General features: G+C 58.8%; 1 protein-coding gene across 1 annotated transcript in view; it reads right to left on the minus strand.

The window, feature by feature from the left end:
* The window catches only part of PACS1 (phosphofurin acidic cluster sorting protein 1), a 149,931-nt gene that overhangs the window by 1,409 nt on the left and 133,555 nt on the right, over positions 1-14,967 (minus strand). Inside the window, exons 11-23 of the mRNA XM_070360108.1 lie at positions 12,745-12,825; positions 11,020-11,135; positions 10,772-10,907; positions 9,652-9,756; positions 8,963-9,069; positions 8,148-8,302; positions 7,902-8,012; positions 6,742-6,844; positions 6,289-6,331; positions 4,017-4,059; positions 3,680-3,815; positions 1,350-1,576; positions 64-183 (exon numbers count right to left, since the gene is read on the minus strand). Coding sequence (XP_070216209.1) covers positions 64-183; positions 1,350-1,576; positions 3,680-3,815; positions 4,017-4,059; positions 6,289-6,331; positions 6,742-6,844; positions 7,902-8,012; positions 8,148-8,302; positions 8,963-9,069; positions 9,652-9,756; positions 10,772-10,907; positions 11,020-11,135; positions 12,745-12,825 — 1,483 coding nt within the window. The remainder of the gene's footprint in view (positions 1-63; positions 184-1,349; positions 1,577-3,679; positions 3,816-4,016; positions 4,060-6,288; positions 6,332-6,741; positions 6,845-7,901; positions 8,013-8,147; positions 8,303-8,962; positions 9,070-9,651; positions 9,757-10,771; positions 10,908-11,019; positions 11,136-12,744; positions 12,826-14,967) is intronic.

The following is a 14,967-nucleotide window of genomic DNA, read 5'->3' on the forward strand; positions in this document are numbered from 1 at the left end:
TGACCAGGGCTGCCGGGGAGGGCCGCGGCCTTCCTGCCACCCCCCCAACCCCCACGCCCGCACCTCTCAGCATGGTCTGCTGCTGCTTAGCAGAGCAGATGAGGCGGCTAATGCCCTCGATGACCTGGCTTTTAGAATCCACCTCCTTTTCTCGAGGCTTCTTGCTCAGGAAGATGGTGGGAACTGGAAAGCAAGCGGGAACCACGTTGTCACCGCCCTTGGAAAGGCGGCTGCGCTCTCCCCCACCCACTGCCCCCTTTCCCTGGGAAGGGTGGTGATTCGAAGAAAGCAGACTCCCCACTCCCCCCAGCCCCGCCTGTCTGTCTCTGGGGCTATGTCTCAGGATCTCCAAACTCCTGCCCTTCTCCCTGGGCCTCGGTATCTTCACTGAGTAACGAGAACCTGGGGCCAGATGGGCTCGGAGTCCCTTCCGGCTCGAACGTTCTGAAAGCCTGTGGGTGGGGGCCAGCTGCCCTGTCGGGCACCTCTGTCCACCCACTCAGGTGCCTGCGTGGGGCTGTGTCTGTGTGGCTGGCGGGGAGGCTACATAGAATCTCAGCCCTGGGCCACCCTCGGCGGGTCTCCGGGTGCCACAGGCGGTTCCAGCTGCGGGCCTGGCACAGGGCCCGCCCAACTTCCTGGGGCACCTTTCGGGGCAGAGGCATGAATGCAAAGGCCCAGCTGCTTTGGATGCCCCCAGAGGAGGAAGGTGGGACCCAGCAGAGAAGGAAGCCCCTTCCTGACAGCTGGGAGGCCGTGAGCACCCCAGTCACCCCGCCTGCTCCAGCGGGTGCAGAGCCAGATGTGGGGGTTCACCATGGGAACCAACATCTGCGAGCACTGCTGCCCGCCCCCAGGTGTGGGGGCTCCGCCTCACCTCCTCAGAGTGCAGGACCCCTGTCCCCGCTGGTGCTGAAGCCGTCTTCCCCCCCACCCCCCAAGGGCTCTCGTCCCCTGAATTCTTAAAAACCACACCTTTTGTTCATGAAGGCTTGGGTGGCCTCCAGGGTTGGGGGTTGGGAGCCCTGGCCAGGGACAACCTCAGGTCACACCATCCATCCCTGAGGGCCCTGGCCAGGAAGCCTCCCTTGTTCATGGCAGCGCAAACTGCCTCGCCCAAAGGTGCCGAGGCTCAGCGGGCAGGGACCAGTGACTCCCTAGGGACCTTCCTTTGTGACAGAAGGAATGGCTTTGTCCTGTGTGTGGGGGGCGGGACCCCATGATACACGTGCTTGCTGCCTCCGTGCTCATCCGGGCTCTCTCCCAGAAGCGGAGCCTGTCCTGACCCCGAGAGAGGAGACGGGGAGGCCTGGAGGCCCTGAACGCTCCTGGCCTCACGAGTCACTTACCTTTCTTGTTCTTCTCTTTGGTGACCACGGTCATGGCCATGGTGCCGGAGAGCTGGGCCTCCCCTCCGTGGGGCAGGCGGGAGACCTGCACTGAGCGGAAGACGCTCTTGAGGGTGTTCTTGGAGCTGGCGTCCCTCTTGTCGCCTTCCCTCCTCCGCTCCCCAGGGTGGCCCAGCCAGTAGTCCACCTGGAGGCCAATCACGTCACCGTAAGGGCTGCTGGGGCTCCTGGAGAGGGGCGGTAATGGGGAGGGGGCTCAGTGCCCGCCAAGGGCGGACAGGGCGGGGAGGGCCTGGGGGAGGCGCCAGCCAAGCAGCTCTGGGGTCCCTCCAGCGTCACAGACAGGGCTGGTGGGGGAGTGGGGAGTCAGGCTGACCTGAGGACACGGCCAGGAGAGGGCGAGGCCCCAAGTGCCCACAGGGGAGCCCAGGAAGAATCACCCAGGCAGGAGGGAAGCAGAGAAGGAGGAAGCTCTATGAGAGAAGAAAATGTGTGCACGCTCACCCACCACCAGGACACATGTGCATGAGCATGTGTGCAAACGTGTGCACACACATGACCCCCAGCAGGCAGAGCCCCCCGCCGAGGGTGGGAGAGACTAAGTGGGGCAGAGGCGGGCACCAGGCGGCTGCAGAGCCGCTGGGGGCGAGGAGCCGACCTGTGGCTTTCTCTCTCGTTTATGGCACTTCTAGCTCAGGGATAATTTTAGCTCCAAGGGGAAAAAGAGCTGATGTTTTCTTGAAAGGAGGCGTCAGACACAATAGGTACAGGCTACACAAATCATCTGATGTTTCTTTCTGCCAGGATTCAGCGGTTCCATTAAAAAACAAGCTTAAACCGGATGGGAAAGGAGGTCGGGATAAGGCGGGTCCCCAGGCCCCAGGGAGCCTGGACTGCGAGGTCACAGCGTGACTGCTGGTGGGATTCCCTCCTCTTCCTGCATTTCAGCAAGCCAGTGGCAGACCCCCGACTGGGAGTGAAGAGGGGAGACAGGGCGAGTGAGGGTGAGGGCTGGGGTCTGGGCTTTGCCCCGAGACACTTAGGACTCTCTGGGGACCATGGCGCTGTTGCCGGGGGTTCTGGCAAAGCCACAGGCCACTGCCTACCCTCTCTGCTGCTCACAGAGCATCCCCAGGAGACCAGGAGGAGGTGACGGAGAGGAGAGGGAGCAGAGGGAGCGGCAGGAGCGCCTCTGGCTCTTCTCTGCCACCCCTTCTCCCGCCTGGGGCTGCCCTGACCCCGCATCCCGCCCCCTCCCCTGCCCCAATCAGCTCCTCCAGAGGCCTCCTTGACTGCTCGATCTAAACACTGGACATTTCAGATCCTAAAGGGATTCCCTCCCCACTTCCTAGCCATCGCTCCCTACTTGGCCACAGCACTCTCTCCGTGGCTTGGCCCTACTGGGGCCCAGGAGCCTGGGGTCCGACCTGCCCGCGTCACTGGCCGCGGGGGCCCTTGGGTGACGGACACACTTGGTGCCTGGAAGGAGGCCGCGCCCCCTTGGGCCAGGCGCTGACAGCGAGGCTCTTATTTCCACCTCACACAAAACCCTGTGGCTACGTCACCTTTACTTTCATGGGCTGGAGCTGAGTAGCTTGCCCAAGTGACCGCGATTCTTTGCTCAAACTAGTCAGGCTCCTGAACCTCTTTCTGGACCTCGGAAAATCCAGTCCTCACAAGAACCCCCCGCCCCACATTTCTGACCACCCTGCGGCTCTGATCGGGGCTCCTCACCCTCCACCCCCTCAGGACTGTCTTCATGAGACTTCTGGCAGGGCAGTTTAGCTGGAATCGGGACCCCCTGGACCCCCCCTGTTCCTCTTAGTACTTTTATTGGCTCTGCCCCGTCCTGCTCCGGCCCCACCCAGGGTCCTGGCTCCTGCTGCAGAGTCCGCCGCAGAGCAGCCCACAGCAGCTGCTCCCGCCTTCGAGAGTCGCTCTCGCGTTGACCAGTGTCACTGAGTGGTTTGTTCTTTAGCGCACACACACACGGGGGACGCAACTGTGTGGACATGGTGCAAGCCCAGGTGTCTGACCCCAGGTCCACGCTCTCTCCCGGACCAGGCAGTCCTACCCCCAGTACGTGCAGCAGCTGACAGGCTAGAAGGGACTCAGTGCCCCGGGTCTCATTCACCCTTACACCCGGGAGGCAGACAGGACAGACGGGAGCAAGCTGTGTGATGACCGGCCTGGCCAGTGACCTGACTCCCCCCGCTGACCTTCCGGACCAGGGGTCACCGTCCTACACGCTGGGGCAGCCGGGGAATGAGTCAGGCACCACCCCGATGGAGGCGTGTCGGGGGACAGACGGGAACAGGCCACAGCCTTACCCCACGACGGCCAAGGCGCTGCTCATGGACGGGGAGGAAGGAGGGGTAGCTGTGGCGTCTCGGCTCAGGCCCGAGCTGGAGGGCGGCGATGTGGAGGGCACAGTCAGGTTGACCACGGGTGCATCGTCACCATCGCCTGCGGGGGGACAGACATGGTTGACCAAAGGAAGCTGCCCTGACCGGTCTTGGCTACAGCCTGCTCCGCCACCACCCTGGGACTTGAGCCCCGCCTTGGCCTGGGACCCCCTCGTCTTCACCCTTTGGCCTCCTGACTAGGGAGCAGGTGGGCGGGATGCACCGTCCTCACCCGGAAGAGGCCAAGGGACCCCAGGCTCACCTGTCGTGGAAGGAGAGTCTTCAACCAGACCCACCTTCACCACCTGCGAGGGAAAAGAGACCCTGCGTTAGGTCCACCCACCCAAGCCAGACACCTTCAGGTCAGCTGGACCCGGCGGCCACGACCGCACGCTGTTTGATCGCAGGCTTCGAAACTCTGCCAATTTTGAGCAGCTGGGATCATCAGGAGAGGTGAGCAAACCCAACTGCAAACAGTGAGTCGGGGGCGTGGGACACCCGTAGCTCTTCTCTGGGGACGTGGGCAAAGCCACCCGAGGGGGCAGGAACCCCTTTTGTATCCTGATCTCATTTCTTCTGAGATCACTTGGGCAGGAGGCTGCCTTCTCAGGTCAGAGAGAAGGGAGCACTGGGAAAAAAAACCTTGGCAGATGGGAGTGGGGTACCGGTGGGGGCGTGAACACACCGGAACAGGAATCTGGAGGAACACCAACTAGGAGGCGGGGATCCCAGGGACCCCCGATCCCAAGCCCAGCCCTAGGCAGTGATACCGATGTCAGTTCCCCAGAGAAAATTCTGGGAAGGGCAGGGGGGCCCTCCAGAGGCCAGCAAAGGGTATAGCTAGAGACAGACCCGGATGTCAGGGCAGGGCCTGAGGTCAGCAGGGCCGGGGGGGTCACGGAAGCCAGGTCCCAGGGACGGCAGGGAGCGGGGGTCACACACATGGTGGTCCCCTTGAAGCTGATAAGAGTGCAGTGCTGCCACTCCGTGGGATCTGCTCCTGACTCTACACATCCTGATTTTAATTCCTGGAAAGTGGCATGCTGGCACCCTGAACTTCTGGGACACGAGTCCTGTCTCCTTGCTCCTCTGGTTGCTGCACGAGGCTGCCAGCTCCTTTGATTGCTTGTTTCAATTTTTAATTTTTTCTTTCTGTTTTGCTGCGAGGCCAGAGTAGCAGTGACCCCACAGCTCCACACAGACATGGGTCTGACTGCCAGCCCGGGCTGCACGTCACGGCCCGGGCCCTCCGATGTGGCCGTGGGACCAGCCCCAGTGGCTGACGGGGACTGACTGGACCAGGCAGATGGGAGCCTTGACAAGGATCCACCCCCTTCCCCCCCAGGCTCAGGCATTTCCCAGGATCGCTCGAGGCTCACAGGGCCACCCAGGATCATAGAATCTGGATGAGTGGAGAGCAGGGATGGGGCCGCTGACCCCTCACCTGCATGTGCCTCGCCCTCCCTAGAGGCTGGGAGGGACCCTCCCTCGGCGAGGCTGCAGGAAGATACCAGCTGATGCGGAAGAGAAACTCGGCCGCCTCAGAAAGGGAGATCTGAGTTCTCTGCCAGCCTTCTGGGTCGTGCTTCAGCCCTGGGCGGGGAGGGGCGTCAGCTGTCCCCTCTAGGCTCCCTCTCTTGGTCAGTCTCGGCCCCAGGGCCCAGCAGCTGCCAAATGCAATCTGGGCCAGGATCACCCGACGCCAAGGATACCCAAGAGGTCTTTCCTTTGTCTTGAGAATCCACTCATGCAAAGATTGTCCCCTGACCAAACAGGAGGGGAGAGAGCCCCTTCCTCTCTGTGTCCCTGACTCTGAAGACAGAGCTACTCGTGTCTCGGACCCCTCTCCTCGGAACAGCTTTGCTTTCTTTTCCCTGGAGCCGGAGAACCAGGGCCCTGGATATCACCCCCTGGGACCCCAGAACTACAGTAATAACACGTGGTACCTGTGGTGATGCAGGGGAAAGGACTCTGAAAGGAGCAGCTCGGGGCCTGTCCCAGCCCACAGCTTCCTCTCCCCGGCATTGCTAACCCTCAGGGCTCTCTGTCGGGGGCCTGTCCTGGGCCCTGCAGGGCGGTTAGCATGTCCCTGGCCCTACCCACAGATGCCGGTGCCACTTCCACTCCCAGCTGTGCCCACTCCCACTCCCAGCTCTGACAGCCAAATGTGTCCCCAGATCAGACACTGCCAGATGTTCCCTGGGAGCAAAATAGCCCCCGGACAAGACCTGCTGTCTAGATGAGTCTCTTGTGTATGAAGTGAAAGTCAGTCATGTTGGACTGTGTGTGGTGGACTGCAGCCCGCCAGGCTCCTCTGTCCATGGGATTCTCCAGGCAAGAATACTGGAGTGGGCTTCCACTCTCTTCTCTAGGGGATCTTCCTGACCCAGGGATTGAACTCAGGTCTCCTGCATTGCAGGCAGATTCTTTACCTTCTGAGCCATCAGGAAAGCCCCATGTGTGTGTTGGCACGTGGAGCCCAGGGAAGCCAGGTGGGTGGGTGGGGTACAGAGGAGAGGGGGGCTGGTACTCACGCCAATGAAGGGGATGAACTTCTGATACGAGTCTTCATCAGGGCTGTGAGGAGAGAAAGGAGAGCTTCACAGCTGGCGGGAGAGACCGTGTGGTGAGCTGGGGACGGAAGCTTTCCACGCTTTACTGAGGCTTTAAGGGAGCCCAGACACCACTTGCTATCTTCCCTCTGCCCTCAGGATGGCACGAGGAGCCTCCAAAAGGAGGCAAAAACCCTGATTGTGCATGCTCTACCCCCTGCCCCCATGTCTGTACTGAGGGGGCGCCCACAGCGGGTGGGGAGGCCGGGGTCGGGGGAGGCCCGGGCGGGGAAGGGAAGGCACAGCTTCTCATACTCTCTTGGGTTCCTACGAGGGAAATGTGGTGGGGAGGAGGAGGGTGTAAAAAAGCAAAAGAACCGAAGATTTATCTAGCCCACCCAACCTGTTTTCAGAGCCCACCCCGGGTCCACTCACAACTTGTGCCTGCAGGTGAGCATGGCCTCCGCCACGGGCAGCTGGTGCGTCACGGCCGCCCCGTTGACGTACTGCATCACCCGCCCCACCACGTCCAGTTGCTCTGCAGAGAAGCCGAGACGCGGGCTGACTTACTTCAGCAGGCGAGCCCGAGAACCGTCCTTGAGCGCCCCCCTGCTGAGTCCCACCAGAAGACCCCAGGAGCTGAGGCAGAGAAAGGGCTCTAAAGACCCGCTGGTTTGAACCTAAGGAATTTTTTAAACAACGTTCATTTATTTATTTGGGTGTGCTGGGGTTTAGTTGACCTGTGGCACAGGGGACCTCAGTTCCCTGACCACGGTTCAAACCCACGTCCCCTGAATTGGGAGGTAGATTCTTAACCTCTGGACCACCAGGGAAATCCCAGGAAATTTTTTTAACAGATATTTTCTTTGACGTGAACTATAAAGTCTTTACTGACTTTGTTACCACATTGCTTCTGTTTTATGTTTTAGTTTTAGATCCCCTTGAGGCATGGGGGATCTTAGTTCCCCGACCAGGGATTGAACCCATACCCCCTGCGCTGCAGGGTGAAGCCTTAACCACAGGACCACCAGGGAAGTCCCCTGAATCTAAGGAATCGTGCAGCCAAGAGCTGTCCTCCCGTCTGATCCGTGCGCCCTTCCCCCCAGCCTGCTCCTTCCGTGTTCGGCTGGCTCCTGCTTCCATCCCTGCTCTGATCAGCCCTGGAACCACCTGCCGCCCCGGCCCCCATCACTTCCTGCCAGGCCCGTGGGAGCACTGACCACCTCCCGGCCTCGCTGGGCCCAAGCTCACTCCGTCCCTGCCGCCTCTGCTCTGTATTTCAGGAAAAGACACGGTTGGTGGCATGTTATTCATTTATCAATAGACGCTTGGCAGCTGCTCTCCATTTCCACATTTGATCTCCACAACCAGATACTTCCTGACACCACCCCCTCGGCCTCCTTATTTCTAAATGTGCAGAGACCAAACACATCCAGCGTGGAAGGGCTGCGCTTACGGGGCCTCCTTTTAATAAAGTGCTGGAAAAATGAACAGGCTGCGGGGAGGGGAAGCAGCATGCCCCACCCCACCCGCCCCCGCCCCTGCATGCAGCCGAGCCCAGCTCCCTGCATCTTGTCCCCGACGAGGGCCAGTACCTGACACTGGGGGCTCCGAGCGGCTGAACAGATCTCTCCAGCCAGGATCAAGGAAGGTGCTGCTATACCTGCTGTCGACGGAGCCCAGGTATTTGGCCACCGGATGAGAACCTGGGAGACGGAGACCAGAGAAGGCGAGCTGGTGAGGAGGGGGTGAATGAAGCCCAGCCTTCGGTCTCCCCGACTGGCCCTTCCCGGGACCCAGCGCCGCCCGCCGCTTCGGGGTGGGCTCTGCCACGCCCTCACCGAGGGGAATGATGAGAAAGCGCATGTAGCCCAGCCAGTCGGAGGTCTTGCTGGCCAGCGACTTGACGAAGAAGCGGAGGATGGAGCTCAGGTAGCTCTGGCCGCCCACCGCTGCCACCTTCACAGGCCGCGGCATGGAGGAGTTACAGTTGCAGCTGGGAGCGAGGGGTCGGGGGACAGGGCCACGTCAGGGGGCCACGTCCTGCTCAGAGGAAGCCTCCCCCAAACTCTGACTTCACTTGACCTCGACAGCCCCCAGAGGAAAAACAAACCAGTGAACAAAATCACACAGAGAGAGGCAACACACCACAGTGCTTCTGCAAAGAGAGAAATTCAGGGTCAGAGAGGACAGGGGACTGTCTAGGAGGCAGGCAGAACCGGTTGAGGCTAATGGGAAGACGAGTTGGCAGTGGTCAGAGGCAGGCGTGAGCCCAAGACGTCTGAGGCTCTTCCCACGGCAGGTCCTGAGAGGGAGGGCCCCGACGCTGGGTGGGCAGGGTGCAGGAGGAGAAAGTCTTGTAGAACCCCGGGCTCTCTGCCTGGCCTTCTTCGTCACGGGTTTAGGAAGAGAATGAGGCAGGTCAAGGTGTGGCAGGAGACCAGGCGGGACGCCGGCAGGCAGGAGGGTGACATTTTCATCCCGACCCTCCGGGGCCAGCAGGACAACAGAGCACCAGGGCCTGATGCCGCCCAACCAGGTACTGACTGTGAGTTTCGGGTCTGATAAGCCAGGGGGTCCCCTCAGAGCTTGGAAATGAGGGTGGGAAGATGAGGTGGGAGGGGACCCCAAAGGGCAGGAGAGGAGCTGGCCTTACTAGCGCTGGATGCGGGTGAGCAGGGCGGACAGCACGGCCTGGACCTCCACCGTGGAGCACGTGCACACGACGGGCTTCCGCTGGTCCTGCAGCAGCTCCGCCACGTACTGCGGGGGGCGGGGGTGGGGGGAACCACACAGGTGAGGCCGTGTGGCAGGGACACCACCTCCCGCAGGCCACGAAGGCGGCAAGGCCCAGGCCGGGCGACAGGGCCCCACTGTCTGTCCTTCAGACCACAGCCAGCCAAGGTCAGGCTCCGACTGCCAGTCAGGAGAAGGTGGGGCCAGACCCCAGGGAGACGGGATCAGGAGGAAACGTGGGAAGGCCCAGGACATGCTACATTCTACACGGGCTCCGCAGCCCACTCGCTGGATGGATGGTGGGCCTGGGCGGGGCTGGGCTGCTGTTGCTCCGCCCCTTCTGGAAGCCAGGGCACCGCTGGAGCCTCTGCTTCTTTAGAGATAAGGAAACTGAAGTACAGAAAATTGGTGACTTAAGGCCCCTCAGGCTGGAAAATGACGGGACTGGGACCACACCCAGAACTGTGGGCTTAAGTCAGGCTAGGAGGAGCCGGAAAAGAAGGGGGTCATTTTGGATTTTCCCGTGCCCTGGCTTTCAGATCCACACTCGGGGAGTCTCTTGTTCCCCAGCATCCCTCCTCCCCGGCCCCGTGACCCTGGGTGCTGTACCTGACCCTGCCAGTCAGCGGTGTTGACGAGGATGACGTTTTCCGGGAGGGCTGCGTCCGACACCAGGATCTGGTTCAGCTGGTCATAGACCACCTTTCTGGGAATCTGCAGGGATAGACGTGTCTGTTGATCCCCAGGGAGCTTGGGGGGTGGGGTGATTTGTGGTCCAGGGTATGGAGAAGAGCTACCAGGAACCTATGCAGGAGACCCAGTGTCCCACTGGCCAGAGCACAGCAGACTGGAGCGGGATGAGAACACGCGAAGCCAGGCCTCAGGGCCCAGGCTGGTGCCCCAGGAACATGGCAGCTGTCCTGCCTAGGCAGGAAGGGCCCCGAAGGAGAATGAAGCAGGGGCAGCGGGAGGGGGGGAGGGAGGCGGAGAGCAGGTGCTCGCAGGATGGAAAGGAGGGCAGCGGGGAGAGATAATGAGAGTGCGCCATGTGGGGAGCCCTCCGACTCGGGGAACAAAGGTATTTCAGGAGCAGTGATTAACAAGAAGGACAATACCTCGCCCCAGGCACCGGGCTATTCTAGTCCTGGGCTCATTTTCAGCTGCAGAGCATTAGCTCTGCAAGCCATACGGACACAAACCCCCTTCCCAAAGGTATTTATCAGGAGAACAAGCGGGCCCACCACTAACTCCAGGAGCACAGGAGCTGGGCGAGGCCTGTCAGGGAGAATCCTTCCCTGGGAGACTGGCCTTCAGAGAGCATACAACCCCAAGGGCCAGTTCCTTCTGGGTGCCTACTCCAGCCACTCTGAGGTCTGGCACTCAAAAGTTTAATGTTGCTATGTCGGCTTCAAATCATTGTAACTAGCCCACAGCAATGCTAAGGGCATCAGAGTGCAGAGTAGACCTCCTGGGAGAGCTGATGGCCACTGTCCCCTGAACACTGTCCCCGGCACAGTTCCCTCCAAGGTCTGATGGGGGCAGAACGCACCAGCGTCCCCTATTCCGTCCTGCAATTCCTCAGCGGGAGCAGATAACAAACACGCTGGACTTCTCCCTTTAGGCCTCTCTTTACTCAGAACAATCAAATACACCCCCTCCCTCTCCACCCGACCTCCCAAGGAGACGACGGAACAGAGCCGGGGGTCCAGGGCGCCTGGCGGGTGGGTACCTGCGTGCTATGGCCCAGGTCTGGGGACCGCTCACTGTCGGAGCTGTTGGTCCTCTCGCTCAGCGGCTTGGAGAGCTGCCGCTCCTTCAGGGGGGTGCTCCTCTTCTGCCGGGGGGTGTGCACTCCTTCCACTTTGCTGCCACGGACGTGGAAGGAGGCGGTTAGACGGTCCCCCTTTCCGAGGCCACGCTCGCCGTGCTCCCCTCCTTCCACCTGATGCCTCAGGAGCGTCTTCCCACCCTGAGTACCTGGGGGAGGCGGAGCCCTGCAGGTCCGTTTTGCTGGACTTCATGGGAGTTTTGACTTTCTCGGGCACAACCAGACTCGTGCTCACGTCTCCGAACATGTCCTGGTCAGTGATTTCCTGCCACAGAGCAAAGGAAGCCGTGAGGGTGACCCCCTTCCGAGATCACGAGAGCCTGGTGGCTCCTGTCTGGGCCGTCAGCACCACGGGACCATCAGCCCCCTGCGCTCTTTTCCAGGAAACACATGGTTCTAAAACTCCTGCCACCCCTCTCCCCTGACGACTGTTTAATTCAGCTGAGGGTGCCCGCTGTGCTGGGCACGGTCGCCTGCTATCCAATCTGACCCCTACATTTATGAACCGTCAGCCCACAAATCTGGGCTGATGATCTGGCTTCTCTAGGCGGGAAGGAGAGCCTTTTACTCAGGAAGTGACGTGATGGGAATTTCATTTTTGAAACGCCTGCTGTGCAGTACGGACCAAAGGGGGAAACAGTGGAGGCTGGGCTACTTGGATTGCGGGTGAACCACAGTCCTCTTGAACCCAGCCTAAGGCTCTGCTGGACAACAGATCTGTAACACGGTATTCTGTACTATAGGAGACGTGAGCCTGAAAGAATCCCTCCTTTTAGCTGGCAGCTCCCACCGGGAGGCTGAGGTACAGCACACCCCCAGGGGGTGTCCGGTCAAGTTCTCTGCTCCCTCCTCCCAGCTCGGGCTGGCCTCCAGCCCCACGTGGGCTGAGCTTGGGCCCAGGCCGGACCTGCGGGCCCAGCCCCAGACTCCCTCCCCCAGGTGAACCGCTCTGCCCTCCCTGGGCCCCCTGGAGCCTCTGTGCTGTGTGCTCTGGCTGGCTTTTCTCCCAACGGGGCGCCACGGTGTTCTCGTTTGGGCACTGTCAGTGCTCAGCACTGTGTGTGTGTGTGTGTGTGTGTGTGATTTCAATCTGTGTGTAACTACACTGGGTGCCCCAGGCGATCCATCCCACGCACCCCTGAACAGCCCCAACATCTCTCAGTGGGAGATGACCAGCAGGTAGCCACTTGGAGAGCTGATGCTGTGGACTATCTGGCCATTGTAAAAACAACACTGGAGGAAGAGGTGGTTTTCCAGGGAAAGATGCTGCTCATCGTCCCTCAGGAGTAAATGAGGGGTGGGGGCGTTCCCTGGTGGCTCAGTGGTAAAGAATTGCCTGTCAATGCAGGAGACACAGGTTTGATCCCTGATTCGAGAACGTCGCACGTGCCGAGGAGTGACTAAGCCTGTGTGCCCCAACTACTGAAGCCCTAGACCCGTGCTCCCCGACAGGAGAAGCCACCGCAAGGAGGAGCCTGCGCAGTGTAACTAGAGTAGCCCCGGCTTGCTGTAACTAGAGAAAAGTCCATGCAGCAATGAAGACCCCGCACAGCCCAAAGTGAATAAATCAATACATAAACATTAAAAAAAAAAAAGAAGGACATGAGAGTGACAGATAGTGAGAAAGTACCCAAATCAGCATTTGCTCAGACCTAAAGAAAGAGCAGAATGGGGACATTTCTGGTTTGCTAGTTTGGGCACCAACCTGATACTCCACAGGTAAAGATTTCGGGAGGAGGAGAATGCAGGACCTTCCTAAGTCCACAGATTTAGGCGAAAGTTTCATGATGGTCCTGAGGGTTTTTTGCCTCTATTTCTAAAGGTACCCAAAACTATTTTCGACAGCTGGAAACAGGAGACGGAACCATACATACCAGAGTGTCTGTTTCAGTCAAGCTGTCATCTTGATTTTTAATCCGAGCAGATTTGACTTTTTCTAGCGCAGCCAATTCCATCTGCAAAAATTATAATAATTAGTCATCACCAATCCAAATAACCACCACTCTAACTTGCTCCCTTAGTCCCTTGGAAGCTTAAAATACTTTCACTTAATTGGAAGACCTCATGACATCTTTCATAACATCTTTGGGACTTTCACCTTAACAAGGAGCATATTTTTTTGTGAAAAACTGAGCTTCAGAAGGTCAGTTATTCTGTGATCATTAAATCAGTAACACGGTGAGACGCTAAACCCAGAAATTCTGATTCTCAAAAGATGCTCTCAGGGAAGAGAGGCCCAGCCTTCAGATGGCTTGGCTGTGGGACCTGCCAGTCCTGACTCTGGGGTTTGGTGAACATCCCTGCCCAGGAGGGGCACACGGGGCCCCTTCTGCTGTCAGCAGTGGTGAGAAGAAAGGGGACGCTAGCGTTCAGGTCTTTGATTTCGAGACTAAAGACATCCATGGGGGCCAAACGCGTTTGGCTTGGTGGAAACATCTAGAAAACCCTCAAACAGAATATTCTAAGCCATTTAGGTGTGAAATAATTCTCCCTTTGTCCTCAACTCTTACAGATCTCATAAATATTAAAAATGTACTTTGCAAATACAGATAAAGCACCAGATTTTTCACACTTGCGAATGCTGCTTCTGGCTGTGCAGACACCGGTGTCGGAATCCTGAGCAGCTGCGGGGTGTGAGTCTCAGCTGTGGGGAAGGCACTGGCCTCAGTGGGTCTCTGGTTCTTCTGGGGAACCAGGGAATCAGAAAGGATCGACGATGCCCCACACTTCCTCCCAGTGACCTTTCTCTGAGTAATGGGGACATTTTTCCAAGGAGTTAATAGCCCTGTGAATTGTGTATCCTACATGAAAATGGGTCTCTGGTTCTGGGGAACCAGGGAATCAGAAAGGATCGAAGATAGCCCACTTCCTCCCAATGACCCAAAGTTCTTTCTCTGAGTAAACGACAGAGCACAGAGAAAAAGCCTAAAAAGCTCATGGGGGTCACTTGGCAAATTAATGAACAATGATCACACAAGTCAGCCCGTGTCACATGCTAAGCCAGGCTTTCTCCACCTGGGACCGCTGGCATCTGCGGAGGGCCCTTCTCTACTCTGGGGCGTCCTGTGCAGGACCTGAGCTGCAGCCCCGCCTCCACCCACTAATCACTGCTGCTGTGAGAACCAAAGCAAAATAAAAAAATGTCTCCAGTCCTTGCCCAGTGTTCCCTGGGAAGCAAAACCACCCTTGGTTGAGGACCACTGTCCTGAGCCATCTGTAAAATTAACCCAAGGCACTTTAACCAGACCCCGTGGCCCCAGAGTGTGAGACAGTTTGGTTCAGAGCCATGCACGGTAGGTTGCCTCCTGTCTGCACAGCTAGTTCATTTACACATTGCCTATTGGGATAACCGATGTGAACAGTCTACGGTCACAGAAAACTCTCGGTCGGACTTGAGACTGGACATGACTTCACTCAGTATTGGATCTCAGCATGACAAATGACTTAAACACGTTTTAGAGAGGATGGATGAGGGCGGCAACATCGCCCTGCTCGAAGGTTCTCAGGCAGCAGCCCTGTGGTCAAGCCCCCTGACAACAGAGCAGTGTCTGAGCGCTCTAACCCAGACTAGAGTTGGGGGCACCTGCCGGCTATGCACTGACTCTTCTGGATGTTCCGGTCGATCCTGCCAGAAGTAAGCTCCTGACTCTCCAAGTTCCTCTTCCTGCTCCTATAAATACTTTAGGCTTTTCTCGCCCCAGCAGTGCAGCCGCTGTGTTGTCTGACTGTGTGGCACTGAGACAGTTGCGGCAGCCTGAGGCTCGGTGCCCGCACTCCTGTGCGTGTGGGGGGCCAGAGTGGGGTGGTACTTTATGCCGGGGTCCTGCCCCGGCTGATCCAGGGTATTCGAAGCGGGGACGGCGTCGGGAGAACGGAAGGACGCCTGCGGCCTACGTAACTTTAGGCTCTCACTTTTAAGAACTACTGGTCTCCAGCACCATTCGCTACAGTGCCATGCAATTTGCAACTTTTAGCAGCAGGCGGTCCTGGCGGACCGTCTCCATCTCTTGGCCGCCCCAGCTGAAGTGCTGTCAGGGCCTACTGTTATCAGCTTCAAGGACTGAATCATCTGCTCAAGTCTTGGGAAAACTCACAAC

This window comes from Bos mutus, chromosome 22 (genome assembly GCF_027580195.1).
Source record: "Bos mutus isolate GX-2022 chromosome 22, NWIPB_WYAK_1.1, whole genome shotgun sequence".
NCBI lineage: Eukaryota > Metazoa > Chordata > Mammalia > Artiodactyla > Bovidae > Bos > Bos mutus.